The sequence below is a fragment of the Protomyctophum bolini genome, assembly GCF_963924005.1.
Source record: "Protomyctophum bolini genome assembly, chromosome: 17".
Classification (NCBI taxonomy): Eukaryota; Metazoa; Chordata; class Actinopteri; order Myctophiformes; family Myctophidae; genus Protomyctophum; species Protomyctophum bolini.
Window position 1 is genome coordinate 37,571,370 of NC_137878.1, and position 19,341 is coordinate 37,590,710.

The window sequence follows — 19,341 nt, forward strand, 5'->3', positions numbered from 1 at the left end:
CTTTGTGAGCTTGAATTTCTGCCATTGTTTGAACAGCAAAAGTATGAAATAATTGGTTACAAATCTAAAATGACAAAATGGGGGCGTTTTTTTAGTTTGGTTTTTTTTTTGGGGGGGGGGGGAGCGTTCTGGTTACCCACACACAACCAAACATCCCTTTGTTCTTATAGCTCAGTAGTTCCAGAGATGCACTGTCCCACTCAGGTCCCTTTTAAAACCATAAAAACAGCAATAGTTAAAAGAAAAAGTCGATAAAAAAAACAGCACAAACTAAATTGAGCAACCCTTCACGGTGCCTGGAGTCATTTTGAATGATCAGTCACCCCACCCAACCCCCCCCCTCCTCCCCACACACACACACACACACTGACTAGTATGAATATTTGATATTCATAAGGTGCAAAATTAAAGACCGCAAGGAGCACACCGAGCAGCCGTCTTCAACAACGATGCAGCAGCTATTCAGCGATATACAGCGAGAAATCCTGCTCTTCTAAAAGCCGCTCTATAGTTCCTATAGGCTACACAGTTCCATCGGTCAATCAAATCCCATGTTTATTTGTGGACCACAATCCTTGAGACGATTAAGAAAAACCAAAAAAACAAAACATATATAATTCTCCATAGAGAAAAACGTTCTGCGAACCAGGGGATGAACGAGTGACGTCAGGACTTCTATAGCTCTATTGGTTCAAGTACTGAGAGACAGGTGCTTTCTTAGAGAAAAGGTGCACACCCCCGGAATGACCCGAGAAAATTAGCCGATCTTCAAGCTCACAACGCGCCACAATGAGACACATTTGTGAGCTTGAAGATCGGCTATTTGCCGAGTGTAAGTGAAGCATTGGACCTGTGAAGGCACAGCTAAGCTGTCATTTTCGGCACAAACAAGACTACCCCGACTAAAACCCAATAAAAAGCAGAAGGCACAGAGCGATGGATTTGGAATCTTCAAGGTGCAGTACGTTATTTTCTTTCGTTAAAGTAAGTGTTAAAACTATAACTCTATTATATTCCTATAAGTAATTGGCAGTAATAGGCGGGGTTCCTAATACACATTTGGAATTTCAAAATTCCATACTTTTTCCCCCAGACGCTCGCTCTCCCCGGGCAAGCTGCGGCCGGAAAACCGAGGTGTCGGAAGGGGGAAAAAAAACTGGACGGTTCAGTGTCAGAATGTGTGGTGCCCCCCATACATTGCCTCCCCACAGAGAGTCCCCTGACCAGGGGCCGCCCCACAGAGAGTCCCCTGACCAGGGGCCTCCCCACAGAGAGTAATAGTCTGGAAACATAAATATCTTTCCATACATTATTTGACATTTTGCATTCTTTTCCAGACCTGGAAAAGTATGAAATGGAATTCCATACTGTTCCATACTTGCGTAGGGAACCCCGTTAATATATAGAGTGGTTTGTACGGTAACATGCGTGTCCTCCCCGTCTCCAGCTCTTTATCAAAAATAACTAATATTTGGTTGATCAAAGTAACAATTATTCACTACATGCTCTAATTGTGTAGACTTCTTGTAAATTAAGTAATGCAGGTGTGTAACAAAATTGGCCCACAGACCACTGGTTGAGAATCACTGCTAGCATAGGGCATAGAAGTGGCAGCCATTTTCTGGTGCCATCGATCCAAAACCCCTTCATCTTTCCCAGAAATTTACAAAAATATTTATCAAGCCATCCAGGACAAGAAAAAAGTCAACTGCTTACATCGCTGGCACAGGTTGCGTCATCTTTGAGCCCCTCATCCCCCAAATGTAATCATATATTAAACAATCGGTAAACCTTAAGACTCCCCCTTGATCAAATTGAGTAAACATTAGGACTGTTCATCTAATTCGTAATAATCACCCAAAGTTATAAAACATATTTTGCACTTGATGTAGTGCAACATGACAATTGAATTTAACATCTTAGAAAAATAAAACCCAAATGTTTTTCAAAGACACTCTTTGAGGGAAGGCACTTATTTTTTCTTGCTGGACTGTTTAAATCAGCCCTCGCATCCCGCATTCACGTCCTGTCAGTGAGAGAAAAACTATTTAAAAACTAAAATTAAAAAAAGAACGACATTGAATTGTGGAATGATACAGAAAACATGGGCTGGACTGCTTTGCACAGGCACTTAAAATTCAGGAATAAAAATAGAAGCAAATGAACCATTATGGTTCCATTTGAAGAACCGTTAGGGGTCCATTTGGTTCCCTTTTGGTCCCCTTTCAGGTCTCTCTACTTTGAGCCTCACCACCCTAACACAATTCATTCCATCCCCCAATTGGTATGAAAAACTAGCCAAACTGGCCACCAAAATGACATTTCCAGCACAATTATCATCCGTCCGTCCGACCACCCGCCTGTCCACTGTCAATTCCCAGTTAAAATGAAGTGCCGGTTCAGAGGTTCTGAGGGGGCGTGATTCTAAATTGCGGCCCGGTTGCGTAAAGAACCGCCCACGGCAACCTGTGCTCGGTGGTGTGCCTCTCGTGGCTCAAGTTCGCTAGAGACGGCACCCCCTTCGTCGTGGTCTAAAAAAACGATACATTATCGGCAAAAAAAATAAAAGAAATAAAAAGTCTGCGGTTGTTGGAAAAATAGTGACTGCAACGGGACTGGAACCTGGGAGGTGTGGGTTAGGAGTCTAATGACCAACGGGACTGGAACCTGGGAGGTGTGGATTAGGAGTCTAATGACAAACGAGGCACGCTATACCGTCGTCTTAGATCACGCGTTCGGCGGCAGAGCGCCGCGCTCGGCGGCAGAGAAGACGGCGGCGAGGACAGCAGCCGCCGCCGCGACCGTGGAAGATTAATTGCACTTTGGGTTAAAAGAGTTTCCCTCCTCCCTCGTACGCTTCGTCGTCTAAGAGCCATCGAACGTCCACTGCTTGGTGTCTGTCTGTCTCCATTGTCATTCGTCTACCATTCGAAGGTCCACTGCTGGTGTCTGTCTCTCTACCATTCGAACGTCCACTGCTGGTGTCTGTCTCTCTACCATTCGAAAGTCCACTGCTGGTGTTTGTCTCCCGGCGTGCAGCGTCTCATCTGGACGTCGGCGCGTCCCTCTGCCGTGCGGAAGGCCGTGACGCACATGTCCGAGTGGGGGTGATAGATGCTGCCGTCCTGCAGAGAGGGCGAGTGAGGAGAGAGAGAGAGAGAGAGAGAGAGAAGGATTAAGTGCCTATCTTTTTTTTAAATATATATATATTTTTTATCCCACGATTTTGTAACCCATTTTTCACCCCTGTGTCAATCATATAATGTGATCCTGGGTGTCCAAGTTGCTCATTTTACACTTGACAGGGGGGGAGTTTCCCTGGTTGGACGTAGCGTGTGTGGAACGGAACACGTTATTCCAACCAGTTCCTTTCCCCTTAAGTGCCTATTTCATAGACCAGTTTTGACCACCGAAAACGGCGATCAGTCCAAAACAGAGAGATGTGTTGTGTTGAGCGTTGGTTGACCACCGCGGCGTGACGTCACGTCGGAGCTTTCGGCGGTCAACCTCTTCACCGAAAACTGGACTATGTTCTGGAACTAAGTGTTCTAGTGTTAAGTGGAGAGATACCCATCTGGATTCTGATGACATCACCGTCGTCCACACTCCACATGCAAATCAGTTTGCCTGTAGACCACTTTCTTTGAGGCTAGTTATTCAGAAAACCTCAAGACCACAGAAAATCTACTGAATGATCAAACTTCAGGTTTTTTGGGGTGCAGTTGAGGTCAGAAAACCTACAAAAAAAAGTTATGTCACCAGACCTTTATCTATCTATAAATGCACTCTGTAGTCTCTGTACGTTATGTGTGTACGTCTGTAATCCACGTAACTCGAGAACCGTTCGCCCCACAACTTCAAATTCGACAAAAGCGTTGCACAACCCCACAGGGAGTGCAGTGCAGTGTGTGTGTGTGTGTGTGTGTGTGTGTGTGTGACTGTGTGTGTGTGTGTGCGTGCGTGCGTGTGAGATCGTGTGTGGGGCCCCCCCAGGCAGCCACAAGTCCTGGAAATGTGAGAAATAGTCCTTGTGGGGACAATAATTATCCTTGTCCTCCTCACAAGATAAATGGCCGGTTTTACGGTTAACCCATTCTGACCGGGAACCCCTTTTGGTGTCAGCATCATGTTATGCTTTAGCTATTGAAAAACAGCAGATCTACAAGCTCATATCGCGCCACCGAGTGGCGCGCTACGAGCTTGTAGGTCTGCTATTTTTGAAAAATCGAAGAACGACTGACATTTTTTAGAATCTGATCTCAGGTCAGAATGGGTTCATCAGAACCAGTGTGTGTCCAGTGGAAACCTCGTATGAATCTGATCTCAGGTCAGAATGGGTTAAAAGAGTTTCAGAGTTACTGTAACTGTAGTCTTCCAATTATGGGGAAACATTCAGGTTGGTCTTCAGATGCATTTAGAGGTTATAGCTTTAGGCGCTGGTGGGAAGTATAGTAACTAACTACTGTACTTAAGTACAAGGTTGAGTTATTTCTTACTTTATTATAAGTATTTCCAATTCCTAATACTTTTACTTCTGCTCCACTACTGTACATCTCAGATCTAAATATTGTACTTTAACTCCACTACATTTGGTTACTATAGTTACTTTGTAGATTTGGAGTATTATTAGCCTACAAAGCATACATTACCCACAGCCCTATATAATACAGCATGTGCATTCCGACCATTTGAAAATAGCCGATCTAGCTTGTATAGCAGCTATTTAAAAAATATCTTTTATACATTTTTATACACTTGAAACCTTGTGAAACAGGACATTTCATGCATAATGAGTACTTTTACTGTTGGTACTTTAAAGGGGCATTCCACTCATTTTCAACATTTTACTATGTCATTATTAATATACCTTAGAGGTGTAGGTCCTTTATCTCAATCTGAGCCCTAACAATTGTGTGTGTTTGCGAAGACGATTTTGGATATTCTATGACGTCACAACATACATGGTAAAATAAACGGTAAATAAAATACTATTAAAATTCTGGATTAAATTACATTAGACAAACACGAGATTTCTCGTTTTGGCAAAAAAGAGTGTTTTCCCAATTTCCCCGAGAAGAGGATTTTCCCCAATTTTCCCGAGAAATTGCAGGTTCTGCAAGAGGGGAAAAGGGGTGAAAATAGTGTTTATGAAAAAATATTGATGTCCTCACAAGGATCAATTATTACATTTGAGAGAATTCCACGCCCACAATGCAAATACATCTGTGCCCATGGGAGCGCACAGATTAGTGCACGCAGGTTCAGGTGGTCAAAGTCATACACCTTCCCAGAACTGTGGTGAGCAGTGCACCTCTCTCTATCCTTGCTCGATTACAGAGCGACCACAACCTGCCCAGCACGTCTAACAGGCGTGCAAGCTTCTAGTAGTAATACAAACATGTGTGTCTGTGTGTGTGTGAGTGAGAGTGAATGAGAGTGTGTGAGAGTGTGTGAGAGTGTGTGTGTGTGTGTGTGTGCGTGTGCGTGTGTGTTTGCTAGACAAAGCTCAGTCATCAAATCCAAGTCATTCTTAATATCGAAATGTCAACACAATCCTCCTGTGTGCTTGCAGTCTTATGCAAAGGTTATGTAGACAGTCAGATGACAGAATGACTGTACACACTATACAGTGTGAAGAGTGAAGAGTGAAGTGCCATGTGATTTCTGGTGGTGTGCGGTATAATTATCGTTCGTGTGTTGTGTGTGTGTGTGTGTGTGTGTGTGTACCTCTTTGAAGTGCCACGTGACGTGTGGTGGCGTGGCGTCCTTGTCGTGCGGACAGTGGCTCATCCCGATGCCCGCCTGTCCCTCTGACACCGTGGCACACAGCTCCGTCACAGAGTTGAAGCGGATCTCCTTCTGGGTCGTGTATTCAAAGTACTGCAGAGGGAGGGAGTAAATATGGTGCATTTATATATAGCGCCTTTATCCAAGGCGCTTTACAGAGATTGTGCATCACATTCACACACACATTCATACAGCAGCGGCAACCATGCAAGGCACCGACCAGCACATCGGGAGCAATTAGGGGTTCAGTGTCTTGCTCAAGGACACTTCGACAGTAACTCTGGGGGAGCCCGGGTTGGAACTGGGCTTTGCCCTCCTCTCAATCACACCAAACACATTAAACTCCACTCCCCTCCTGTCTGCTGTGGTTTCAACATCGCAGGCCGCCGTCGGGGACAAAAGGCAGCCTGGCTCGCTGGGGCATGTTGCCCTTTAAAAAAAAAGGGCCAGGTAATCAATCTTCATACTTTCAACCTGTCCCTTTCTCTATCTAACCCGCTCCGGGCCCCCCCCCCCCCGTGTGTGTGTGTCTGTCTGTGGCGCTTTCAAACTTATTTACCCAGCAGTGCCATTCAGTCTGCCTATGAAGGCTCATGTATCTTTTAAATGGAACCTGGGTTCTTGGGGGAGGGGGAGGGGGGGGGGGGGGGAAGAGGGGGCGGGGGGGAGGAGGGGGCGCCTCAGGTTCCCGTTTCAACGACCAGCCATGGAAACATTGATTTTCGATCACACATGCTGCTTTTTGTGGCCCCGGTGGCGGGACACCTGATGCGCCGCGTCAGATGGGTAATAAGATATACAGGACAGGGAGAAGATTCACACAGAGAGAGAGAGAAGAGCCCTGCTTCTGGGCTACTGTCCTGGGCCCCGCATTAAAAATACATTGTCGCAGACAGATAACCCCGCGGCCCCGGCTGTACCCTCTATCAAATATGGAAGACCACAAGGATTCTGTTTTAAATCTAGCTGCCGAGAAGGTCCTGGGTTCGATTCCCGCTCGGGGTGCTGGTGGCGTGTTTCCTCCTCCGCGTCATCAGTGCCCATACCCGAAGGCGGGGTTGGGGAAAGGGCCTTTCTGTGTGGAGTTTGCATGTTCTCCCCGTGTCCCCTATAGGGTAGGTAGGTACGCTCACAAAAAACATGCAGTAATCCTGGTCTCTAAACTGCCTCCCCCTGGCCAGCCGGGGCGCCTGATGGAGGGGAAAGGAACTGGTTGGAATAACGTGTTCCTTCCACGCGCTACGTCCAACCAGGGAAACTCCCCCCTGTCAGGTGTAAAGGAGCAACTTGGACACTCAGGCATGAAGGAAGCATGAGTTCAAGTCCGTTGCTCTCCCTTGTCCCCCATATATGGGAAAAATTATAAGAAAAAAAGAAATCTAGCTGCCGAGTGCGCTTTGTGTGATATATTACAACTGGCCTGAAATTAACACCCCCATACTTCCATCGCACGGCGCACGCAAAAACGTAAAAAGTAGCGGATCTGCAAGCTAGCAAAGGGTTGCAGGGAGAGAGAGATGGAGAGAGAGAGCGAGAGAGAGAGACATGGACAGCGTAAAAAGAGTTTTTTTTACAGACCTGGTTGCCTCCCTGCCCGTGGCAGCCGAACAGAGAGATGTGGGCGCCGGTGGGGCTGTGCTCCGGAGCGTTGTAGTCCAGACACTCTGAATGGATCCCAGAGCTACGCACCTGTTGGGAGAGGAGATATATACAAAGGAAAGGAAAGGTTTGTTTACCCAGGGTAACTGGACTAAGCTCAAGAACTTGTTTTTTCATCCAGGCCCTGCTCATAGAACATTTCATGGTAGGGGTTCAATGCCTTGTCCAAGGGCACTTCAGCGGTGGTAATTTTAACGTGCCGGTCCGGGGATAGCCGCTAGATGATGAGAAGTACAGGCCGGTGCAATTACAGCGACCGCTATGATCCGTGCAATAAGCGCCGTTTTGACCGGAAACGCCGGCTAGGACGAGGAGGAAGACTCACCGCTCCGTGCCAGCCCTGGCGGTCCTCGGGGACGTGCAGGTCGGGGTAGATGTTCTTCAGGTACCAGTCGAAGCTGTTACACTTCAGCCTGTCCCTCAGCAGCACGCGGTGCGAGATGTCCCCATACTTCTCCTGGGAAGCAAAACAGGCACGCGCATTCATTAATGCGCATTAATAAACTATTGAAAAATAGCAGATCTGCAAGCTCATGCGCTATGCAAAATAAACGCACGCCTCTCATTACTAGGCATGTCAGTAAAAGGCCTTTAGCGTTGCCAAGTTTGATTTAGTTTTCGTCATAGTCTTTTGAATAAGATTCCATTTAGTTTTAGTCATATTTTAGTTATCAGTAGGGGGGGTTGCACTTGCACCACATCACACTAAGTTCAGACTTAGCCTAGTTATAGCTTAAATGGCTTTTAAGTCAAGACTTTTAACTAGACTAAGTTTGAACTTAGTGTGAGGTGGTGCAACTGGATCCTGAAATGTTGTAGTTTTAATCTAGTTTTAGCTGACTAAATATGATAAGACTTTAGTGCACTAATTCTAGAGTTGATTTTGTCCACACACCCAAAAAAAAAAAATGTTGGCGGGCCTTGATGGCGCCGTAATGCCCGATTTTACACTTGACTGCATGCTGAAAATAGCCAATATACAAGCTCACAATGCGCTACAGCGCGATCAAACGCGGAAAACCTGTTTTTGTTGTCGTTTGTGTTCCACTGCCGTGAATAAATACAGTATTGCTACACTATTCAACAAGGGGACGTCACACAATAATTGGTTTGGTTTGTGTTTTCTTCCATTGGTGTGAATGAGGTTAAAAGGGTTGTCTCGTTCACCGGCACGGCTCTCTCTTTGTTCCCCACAACACTCGGACATAATGTTATCTGCGATAATCTTGCTGCAATTGGGAAATATTAACAAAATGCTTGCACAATATTGTCGGGGCAGAAACATTGTATCTCCATATTTCAACTTTTAAAGTATATTTTTTTGTCGTTTTAGCTTTTAACCACTTTTGACCATTATTTTAAACTTTAGCTATTTTTGAAAAATCGTGAAAACGTGTGCAAATCTTTTAATATATATTCTTTCACAGCGAACATTTGCAACTCAAATCTTTGCTTCTGGGTAGGGGTCCCTGGGACAACATATTTTGAGATTGGGGTCCATGGCCAATTACATATAATAATATAATATAATAATATAATCTGGGGGTCCTTGACATGAAATAGTTTGAGAACCACTGATATAAAAGGGGTGCATACTTAGTTTAGACTAGTCATTGGTTAGACATGGGTTAAGGTTAGGTTTAGGTGTGCTGCCCTGTGGGAGGTTAGGGTGAGGGTCTGAGATAGGTTGTAGTTGTAGGACTAATGACTGGTCTAACAAAATGACTAGTCTAAACTAAGTACTGTTTAAACTAAGTACTGCACCCGTACAAAAACATAGGTTCATCAAATGGTGGTCCATGTGGCTCAAATGCAGAATAAATGATGGACTTTGATATGAAAAGGGTTGTCTGTGGGTTTTTATAAACATTGAAAAGTATTAACCAAAACTAAACAATAACTACATTGTGGATCGACATGGTTCTTTATTACATTTTCTGACAAGCGACAGTTTTTGGAGATATGAGTTTTCCACCCGACAGAGACGGTAATAAAATGCTAATATTTAACCTGTGTCTGTCACACACACACACGCACACGCACACACGCACACACACACGCACACGCACACGCGCACACACACACACGCACACGCACACGCACACGCACACGCACACACACACTGGGCATGTGATGTGTAAAGTACACACCTTCTGAGCTCCGATAAGCTGAGAATGGAATGGATAAAGGTGTTTGCTGAGTGCACTCAGGCGTCAACAAAGTTGTCAGATGCAGTGGTGGAAAATAATTACTCGCATTTCTTACCATGTAGTAATAAGACCATTTGAAAATTGCCGATCTACAAGCTCACAATGAGTCGCGATGTGACGCATTTGTTCTTGTTTAGTCTCAAAGTGTTGCTCAACAATGCTGGCCATCATTTATGTACATGAGACATGAACGTATTAAACAAAACTCCCAAGCATCTAGTTTGACTTTTCCTTGCCGTTTTTTGCCCACTGCAGCAGGGCAAATTGTGCAATCATTGCAAGCGGGCTGTGTGCTATACAAATAAAAGTCGCCTCGCCTATCGTCGTAAAATGTGGTTGGTTGAAATGAAATGCTAAGCGTGTTAAATCGTCTCTTTGTTTTAAACCTTTCAGTCCCATGATTCTATGAGGAAACGTAGAGCAGAGCGCCTGAGACAGAGCAGTCTGTTGAGAATCAGCAGCTCCTCCGTATGACTGGAGGGAAGACACTTTGAAGCGTAGCGCTCTTCAGGGCCGAGGCTTTTGGTTAACGTGCAAACATCAAAGTGCGGGAGTGTCGACAGTCACATCCGCAAAACAAATCACTTCGTAATCCTGCAAATCAAGCCCCGCTGAACAGCGATATGATAAGAGGATATACGGGCAGAGACGTGCAACATTTGAAAGACAAATATTGTACTTTTGACTCCCACTGCACACTGTACAGTCCCCCATTTCAGATAGTGAAAATGGGGGGCTTACATTCTGGTACATCTTGGAAAGTCTGAACACAGCATTGCATTGATATTAAAAAGGAAAATGTACTTTGTAATTTGTACTTTTGAATATTTTTTTTGGGGGGTCTCCGCCAGGCCGAAGGCGAGGCCAAATACGTGAGGCACGCACAGTCGCACACCACACATGCGCGCAAACACACACTATTTGTAGTAATCCTACAGATTTTGTCCAAACATCACGCAAATCGGTACACATCATCTCTATAGTCATGTGATCAAGACGGATCTGTCCGATTTTGCACATTCCATCCTAATTGGCCAAGATTAGTCTGTGGCTGTGGCCCGTTTTGAACAACATGCCTCAAATCATGAACGCAGTCCAATTGCCATGAAACATTGTTGGCCCACAATAAGCTATAGCTGCCATGGTGGAGACCTGTGCAGATTGTCTAATGAATTGCATTTTTATAGAGCTTTTCCAAGTGCTCAAGGTGCTTTCATTCATTCCTTCATGCATTGGGAGGTGAAGCGGCGAACATTCGACGCCAGCGTCCACATTCACACACCGACGGTGGCGAGCTCACACCGACCGACTCATTGGAGGCACTGTGGGGTTCAGTGTCTTGCCCAAGGACACTTCGACATGCGGACAGGAGGAGGAGCCGGGATTCGAACCGCCAACCCAGGGATCATTGGACGACATGCTCTACCTCCTGAGCCACAGCCGCCCCTTATAGGGTGTATAGTACACGTTTTTAATTATCGCCAGTGTCTTTGTGTCCTGCATCTCAAAGCAGCTGGTGGAAAAACATCTCCAGACTCTCCCAAGCCGCTACCATTGTTTATAGCTCAGTCATCTGGACAGTGACCGTTGTCTTTCTGCAGTGCAGCGTTCGTCTTTGTTGGGAGGCCAGTAGTAGGGATGACAGACACCCAGACATTTCATTGTTGAGAGGCCAGTAGTAGGGATGACAGACACCCAGACATTTAATTGTTGAGATGCCAGCAGTAGGGGTGACAGACACCCAGACATTTCATTGTTGAGATGCCAGCAGTAGGGGTGACAGACACCCAGACATTTAATTGTTGAGATGCCAGCAGTAGGGGTGACAGACACCCAGACATTTAATTGTTGAGATGCCAGCAGTAGGGGTGACAGACACCCAGACATTTAATTGTTGAGAGGCCAGTAGTAGGGATGACAGACACCCAGACATTTAATTGTTGAGATGCCAGCAGTAGGGGTGACAGACACCCAGACATTTAATTGTTGAGATGCCAGCAGTAGGGGTGACAGACACCCAGACATTTAATTGTTGAGAGGCCAGTAGTAGGGATGACAGACACCCAGACATTTCATTGTTGAGAGGCCAGTAGTAGGGATGACAGACACCCAGACATTTAATTGTTGAGATGCCAGCAGTAGGGGTGACAGACACCCAGACATTTAATTGTTGAGATGCCAGCAGTAGGGGTGACAGACACCCAGACATTTAATTGTTGAGAGGCCAGTAGTAGGGATGACAGACACCCAGACATTTAATTGTTGAGATGCCAGCAGTAGGGGTGACAGACACCCAGACATTTAATTGTTGAGATGCCAGCAGTAGGGGTGACAGACACCCAGACATTTAATTGTTGAGAGGCCAGTAGTAGGGATGACAGACACCCAGACATTTAATTGTTGAGATGCCAGCAGTAGGGGTGACAGACACCCAGACATTTCATTGTTGAGAGGCCAGTAGTAGGGATGACAGACACCCAGACATTTAATTGTTGAGATGCCAGCAGTAGGGGTGACAGACACCCAGACATTTCATTGTTGAGATGCCAGTATAGTAGGGGTGACAGACACCCAGACATTTCATTGTTGAGATGCCAGCAGTAGGGGTGACAGACACCCAGACATTTCATTGTTGAGAGGCCAGTATAGTAGGGGTGACAGACACCCAGACATTTCATTGTTGAGAGGCCAGTAGTAGGGATGACAGACACCCAGACATTTCATTGTTGAGATGCCAGTACGGGTGATTTGCTGCCCTGTGTTCAATATGTCCGACCGTGGGTGGCTAATTTATGGTTTGATCAAAGTTCCTCCACATTAATAATGCACTACATCTTTCTCTCTCTGTCTCTCTCTCTCTCTCTCTGACTCTCTCATGCAGGTGAAACTGAGATACCATAAAAGTTTGATGGTGGGAAGAGAGGCTATAGGCTGGCTTTGCGTGGCCTGGTAGGCAGGACAACAAAAAAGGGACCTGTAAAAACAACTCTATCGTGGCGCGTTCTTCTCACTCCACCCGAATCTTATAGACTGACTGATGGGACGTCAATCTAGCGCAGACACCTGGATGGGAGGAGTGAATCATATCATATGCCATCTCTGGTTTCCAGACAGGGCTGTGCTCGGTGTTACATGGCAGCGTTGGCAGTGATTCGGCTCGACGGAGGATCAGGATCCACTGCATGGATGAGACCTCAAGGAGAACCGGTATTATAGGTTCAGGTTCACACACCTGGGGCACAGATGAGAGCTCACACAGCCACGGATGGCTGCGTTTACAAAGTATGTGTAATCATTCCCTGAAGAAGATATTTAATAGTTTCAAACGTAGGGTTCTTTTTAATACGTTTCCAGCATCGTAGCTATGAGTGTGCAGCCTATGTTCACCGCCTTAGGCCTTTATACTACCAATACTGGTGTGCGCCCTTCTCCTGTTTGTCTACAAACTACATGTAATACCATAGTTCTGCATGTATAATTCCAGTTTTGACGGAATTGAATCATTCGTGCTCAACGTACGACGACTTGTTATTTTGCCTCGGTTTGCCTTTTGTTAATTGGGATTTTGTTTACTCAAGCATAATAAGCCAGAAATAACAGAAACATTCAGTTTTAGCCATAGGCTTTTGAATTTAGTTTTAGTCATATGTTAGTCATCTGAAATGTTTTAGTGTTAGTCCAGTTTTAGTCAACTAAATATCAAAAGATTTTAGTTGACTAAATCTACAGTTGTCTGTTACAGGGTTACAGGGTTACAGGGCACCTTCTCGCACAGCCAGAATATATGGGAGTGATTGGCACTCGAACACCCAAGCATCTCCAGCAATATTGCTGCTCTGTTTACTGTGTTTTTAGAGCTTTTCTACCCGTTGTAAACTTGTTGTAGTCCAATTTGGGACATGCAAATCAACTTGACCTTGATCAGGGCGCCCGCTGGCCTAGTGGTCCAGGCACATATAGGCTCTGGCTTTACAGCGCGTCGCGTGTTCGAGTCCCGTTCATGACGACCTTTGCTGCATGTCTCTCCCCTTCTCTCTCTCCCACTTTCCACTCCCACTAATAACTATCAATAAAGGCAAAAAGCCAAAAACAAAACTTGAACCTTGATCAGGGTCCTCCATTGTCCTGCCTTCCGTGTTCTTACCTTCTTGGCCGGGGGGTTCCTGTTGTAGAAGTGCTGCTTGTATCCGTCCATCCAGACCTCTGCGGCGCGGACCGTGTTCTGCAGGAAGTTGGGCCGCGCGTACGGAGCCTTCTTGGGGAACACGTGACCCACGTGGGAGCAGGGGTGGATCTCCAGGCTTCCTCCGCACTGCCACACCTGGGGGGAGGGGGAAACATATTTTCAGATGGGGGTCAAATACGGCCAAATACAGATCATTCTGGGGGTCCTTGACATGAAATAGTTTGAGAAATGAATTGGCATACGTAATAACGACTACGTTGGGGATAAAACGGAGGTAAAAAAAAAGGCACGACAAAAGAAGAAGCGGTGTCCTGTCCTCCGCACCCTGAAGGGGTCTCCGCTCCCCCATGCCCATGTCGTACTGAGTACTCACCCTGAAGGGGCCTCCCCACACCTCCATGCCCATGTCGTACTGAGTACTCACCCTGAAGGGGTCTCCCCTCCTCCATGCCCATGTCGTACTGAGTACTCACCCTGAAGGGGTCTCCCCTCCCCCTCCCCCATGTCGTACTGAGTACTCACCCTGAAGGGGTCTCCCCTCCTCCATGCCCATGTCGTACTGAGTACTCACCCTGAAGGGGTCTCCCCTCCCCCTCCTCCATGCCCATGTCGTACTGAGTACTCACCCTGAAGGACAGCTCCAGGTTCTCGCCTCCCCACACCTCCATGCCCATGTCGTACGTGCCCAGGTACTCAAAGTAGGCCTTGCTCACAGCAAACAGGCCGCCCGCCATGGTGGGAGATCTGGGAGGAATAGACAGGACGTGTGGGTTAATATAAATTAAAAAAAAATAGTGGTGCATATAATCGGTAGCATATCGGCCATATCGGATCGGTCTCAAAAGAATGCAGATTATTTTCACAGATATTGATGACTCCAGAATAATGTGACCGTCAATGACTCTGCGGTCACTTGTGTTTTGTGTATTTCTAATGTTTGAAGGCAGCATAATCCGTACAGAATCTGGAACCGGTCAGAATCGGTATCGGCAGATATGACCCTGCAAATAATCGGAGGTCATGATTTCATAATTGTGCACACCTAATTAAAAAGTGGTGTCTCTGGCTGGATGCTTGTACCGTGTACTGTCATGTGTACTGTGTACTGTGTACTGGTACTGTGTACTGTGTACTGTGTACTGTGTACTGGTACTGTGTACTGTGTACTGTGTACTGTGTACTGTGTCCTTTACTGTGTACTGTGTCCTTTACTGTGTACTGTGTCCTTGTACTCTACTGGTGTCTCCATCTCACCTGATTGGTTGGATGCGGGCCGTGCGTCTCTTGCGCTCCACCTCGGGCACGGCGTGCCACTGGAAGGTGAGGCGCCAGTCGAAGCCTCCGATCATGGGCTCGTCCGTCTGCATGTAGAACTCGAAGGTGTTCCAGTCGATGGTGTCGATGACCGGGCACACGATGGTGCTCTCGTTCTCACCGATCCTGCTCACCGGGGAGAGAGAGGGGGACGAAAAGTTATTGCTTTTCCATTTTGCATACTGTACAGAGGTCACCGTTTTCCCATCGTCAAAGAAAGGAAAAACAGCACCCTCTGCTGTTTGTTTCCTTTGAATAGGTAGCGCATGCACAGAATCTGTTCTTGAGAGATTACTGACGTCACTGAGCCGCGGTGAAGAGCAAACCACCGCTCTCCTCAGTACTTCTCTCTGTTTTGGTCACCTCACCACCGGAGCGGCGGTGGTCACCTCACCAGCGGAGCGGTGAGACTATGAATATTAACCCACTTATGGCCAAGGACGTCTTTTTGGACGTGCTATCAACAAATCCCTCAAGGCCAAGGACGTTGTGGACGTGGTAGACAATAATTCAAAAAAAAATATATATATATATCATTTTTTTCCGATTTTTTTGCATTTTATTTTCTATTTTTATGTAATCTACTAAAAACCGGCCGAAATCCGCGCGATCGTGCACTATCGTGCACGCGCGCCGTCTCTATGTGAATCGCGGCAAAAAATCTGATATTTTGGGATCTTCTGGGCTCGATTTGGGTGATTTATGACTAATGTATGATGAAGCTATTGTTAGCCTAGCAATCCCACAGAGAGAGGCTATCTTGTAGGGGACAATCTTTCATTGGTTGTTTACGTCCTTTTGAACCGGAAGTGTTATACCAGTTTACACATTATAGAGATTTTCAGCATAATGGTACGTTCCCGCCATCTGGTGGAAATCGTGGGGTACTACTTGAAAATGACTGTAAAAGATGGTCGGATTGTATTTTAACGCAGATGTTTATTTTTGCATAAAAATGATGAATTAAGAAATGGGGCTTTCGCCAGAATTGGCTGGCGTTGGCCAGCAATCTAATGGCAATCTAAAAATGTGAGATGTGACCACAATGTCACAGAATGTCTCATTTTGAAGCTGCAAGTCTGTAGTTTACAATGATATAAGAATATTCTTTCTAGCATTTTCCATTGTTTATTAATAAGCATTTTAATACACCTTGGTTTCAGTGAACTAAAATGCTTCATTTTTGCTATAAGTGCTATAAGTAAACGATGGAAAATGCTAGAGAGATGGTTCTTATTTCTTTGTAAAGTGAAGAAATGCAGCTTGAAAATGAGATATTTGGTGACATTGTGCTCATATCGCACATATTTCTATTGTCATTCAAAAAGTCGCCAAATCTGGCCTAAGGCACAAAAATATGTGATTTAAGGCTGGTAATAAGAGGGTGAATAGGCCTTAACCCACCTTTCCAGGAGGGGCTCCATCCAGCCGGGGACACACTCGCAGTGGCAGTCCAGGAACGTCAGTACGTCCCCCGTGGCGTAGGTGGCGCCGATGAGGCGCGCCCGCACCAGGCCCTCCCTCTTGTTGGTGCGTATGAGACGCACGCGCTCCAGCCGGCTGATGTACTCCTCCAGCTGGGACTTTAGGTAGCCTTAAATGAGAAGAATTAACAAACATTTAGGCCTGACGTCAAAATAAAAAATCACCTATATGTTTCTGTATCAGTGATGCTCAATATTTCCTGTCAAGGACACCAAAAATTATATGTAATTGGCCAACGACCCCCATCTGAAAATATGTTATTCCAGGAACCCCCCCAGAAGCAAAGCTTTGAGTTGAAAACGTTCGCTCTGAAAGAATATATATTCAAAGATTTGCACCCCTTTTTTACGATTACAAAAAAATAGCTAAAGTATAACAAAATGCTTCAAACACCAAAAGGGGTTCCCGCCCAGAATGGATTAACCTGAGACCAGATTCTACAAAATCAAAATCATGACACTTGGTCTGAAAAACCTAGGTTTCTACGTCAGTGGTTCTCATGAAGTATTTCATGTCAAGGACCCTAAGAAATAGCAGATCTACAAGCTCGCAGCTTGAATATCTGCTTATTTCCCAAGGTAAGGTGACACCGATGCATTCTAGGTCCACATTCCCTGCTGAATACGACATTGCCGACTTTTGTTTTATTTGTTTCATCGGCCGTTTTTGATCGCTTTTAACACACACACACACACACACACACACACACACACACACACACACACACACACACACACACACACACACACACACACACACACACACACACACACACACACACACACACACACACACACACACACACACACACACACACACACACACACACACACAAAACTCTGTCATTGCCTGGCAAGTGACCTGTCCAAGATTCCATCTGACCAGGGCCGTTAAAAGGCCAGGAAATGATGTCACTGGGAGGTCAGCGCCCGATGAAGTCACCATTATGGTGTAACGTCTCGAGGGTCATCGCACCCACGCACGGTCAGACACACGCACACACACACACACACACACACACACACACACACACACACACACACACAATTTTACTCAAGTGCATTTTAATTCTGGACTTTTACTTTTCTTCTTCTTTTTTTTTTTACAGCTGATCATTAAGCTTACAATTTGCAATCTAAAGCCTCTGCGACCTTACAGGCTTACAGTGCGCAAAGGCTAAATATTTAATTTAGATAGGATGTCACTGTATGTAGACAGATGATGTCACTGTATGTAGACAGATGATGTCACTGTATGTAGACAGATGATGTCACTGTATGTAGACAGATGATGTCACTGTATGTAGACAGATGATGTCACTGTATGCAGACAGATGATGTCACTGTATGCAGACAGATGATGTCACTGTATGTAGACAGATGATGCCAGATCATTAATAAACATTTAACTTAGATAGGATGTCACTGTACTTAGATCATTAATGACATGGCATCCTATAGTTTCAATGTACGGATTATTTATTTTCTTTGGATAATCTACTGTCAGGCGGGCGATATGTTTCTAGATCAGTGGTTTTCAACCAGTGGTCCTTGAGGAGGTTCCAGGTGGTCCCCCCCCCCCAGCTAAATGACAGAGAGTTGGTAACCACTAACCAAATGGACCCTTATAGATCTTTAACTCTTGAGAGCGTAAAGTTAAGCCATTTTACGCTCTCAAGAGTTCAATTATTATTAAATCGCATTGCTTCATTTACAAGAAGTCTACACAATTAGAGAGTGTAAAATATTGTATATTTTGCAGACAAAAGTCCCCATTCTTTGGTTTCGGGGTCTGCGAGGGAGGCTAAATCTCATTGAATGGTGGACTGTGGTTCAAATGCCAAATGCATAGTGGACCTTGTCAGAGGGCTTTAAGCAACTAGTCCACTATTCAACTAGTCCACTAGTAAATGATACTAGTCGACCTTGTTGGTACTAGTTGACTTGATAAGAATGTTATTTTTTTCTCGTTTTTGTAGGCCTCAAGATCAGCTATGGATTATAGTTAGTCACCAAAGTACACAGTTTTTTAAATGTATAATATTTAAATATTTTACATAATAGGTATAGGCCTAGTTAAACAACTAGTCAACTAGTAAAAATCTAGAAGTGAAGCTCTAGGCCTTGATATAAAAAGCGTTGTAAAATGACTGTCCTAGATGACTATATCTATGCTTCTGATGCATTACCTCGTGTTGTCCTTGCTTAATACTCTAAAGGGCAGTCCATACTGTCTCCGACCACCGAACTTTACGTCGGAAAGATCAGACTTTAATTCTTTCTCCGAAGTAGAGTTCGGAGAGTCACAACATCTGGGAGTGCAGCTTTCAGAACAAGAATTCGGAGGAATGGGTTTCAGGAGTTGCGAGTGACGTCATGTTGTGGTTGTACCAGAGCTTTCAGATGAAAGGTTGGATGGTCGGAGACAGTATGGACGGCCCTTTAGTCGCTAAGGATTAAGAGCGTCTGCCAGATGCCTACATTATACATTCTAAGCATAATAAGGGCTTAAACCCACTTAACCCCTCACTGACCGGCGTCCTCAAGCCAGGGGGACTATTACTGGTTTCCCTAGTTCATGGAGTTCAATTGGTTAACAAAGAATGAACCACTTGCACCCCAGGCATCCATATTTATGACAGGTGGATTCCCGTAAGATATCAGTAGTTACAGGAATGCACGCCATTGTTTGCTTCTCGTC

At 45.4% G+C, this 19,341-nt stretch overlaps 1 protein-coding gene across 1 annotated transcript in view; it reads right to left on the reverse strand.

Annotated features, from left to right (window-relative positions):
* Positions 1-366: 366 nt before the first annotated feature.
* Positions 367-19,341, reverse strand: part of poc1bl (POC1 centriolar protein homolog B (Chlamydomonas), like) — a 36,554-nt gene continuing 17,579 nt past the window's right edge. The window contains exons 6-13 of the mRNA XM_080787247.1: positions 16,561-16,750; positions 15,097-15,282; positions 14,469-14,586; positions 13,801-13,977; positions 7,772-7,903; positions 7,366-7,476; positions 5,728-5,880; positions 367-3,125 (exon numbers count right to left, since the gene is read on the reverse strand). Of these exons, the coding sequence (XP_080643373.1) occupies positions 2,994-3,125; positions 5,728-5,880; positions 7,366-7,476; positions 7,772-7,903; positions 13,801-13,977; positions 14,469-14,586; positions 15,097-15,282; positions 16,561-16,750 (1,199 nt within the window). The 3' untranslated portion in view covers positions 367-2,993. The remainder of the gene's footprint in view (positions 3,126-5,727; positions 5,881-7,365; positions 7,477-7,771; positions 7,904-13,800; positions 13,978-14,468; positions 14,587-15,096; positions 15,283-16,560; positions 16,751-19,341) is intronic.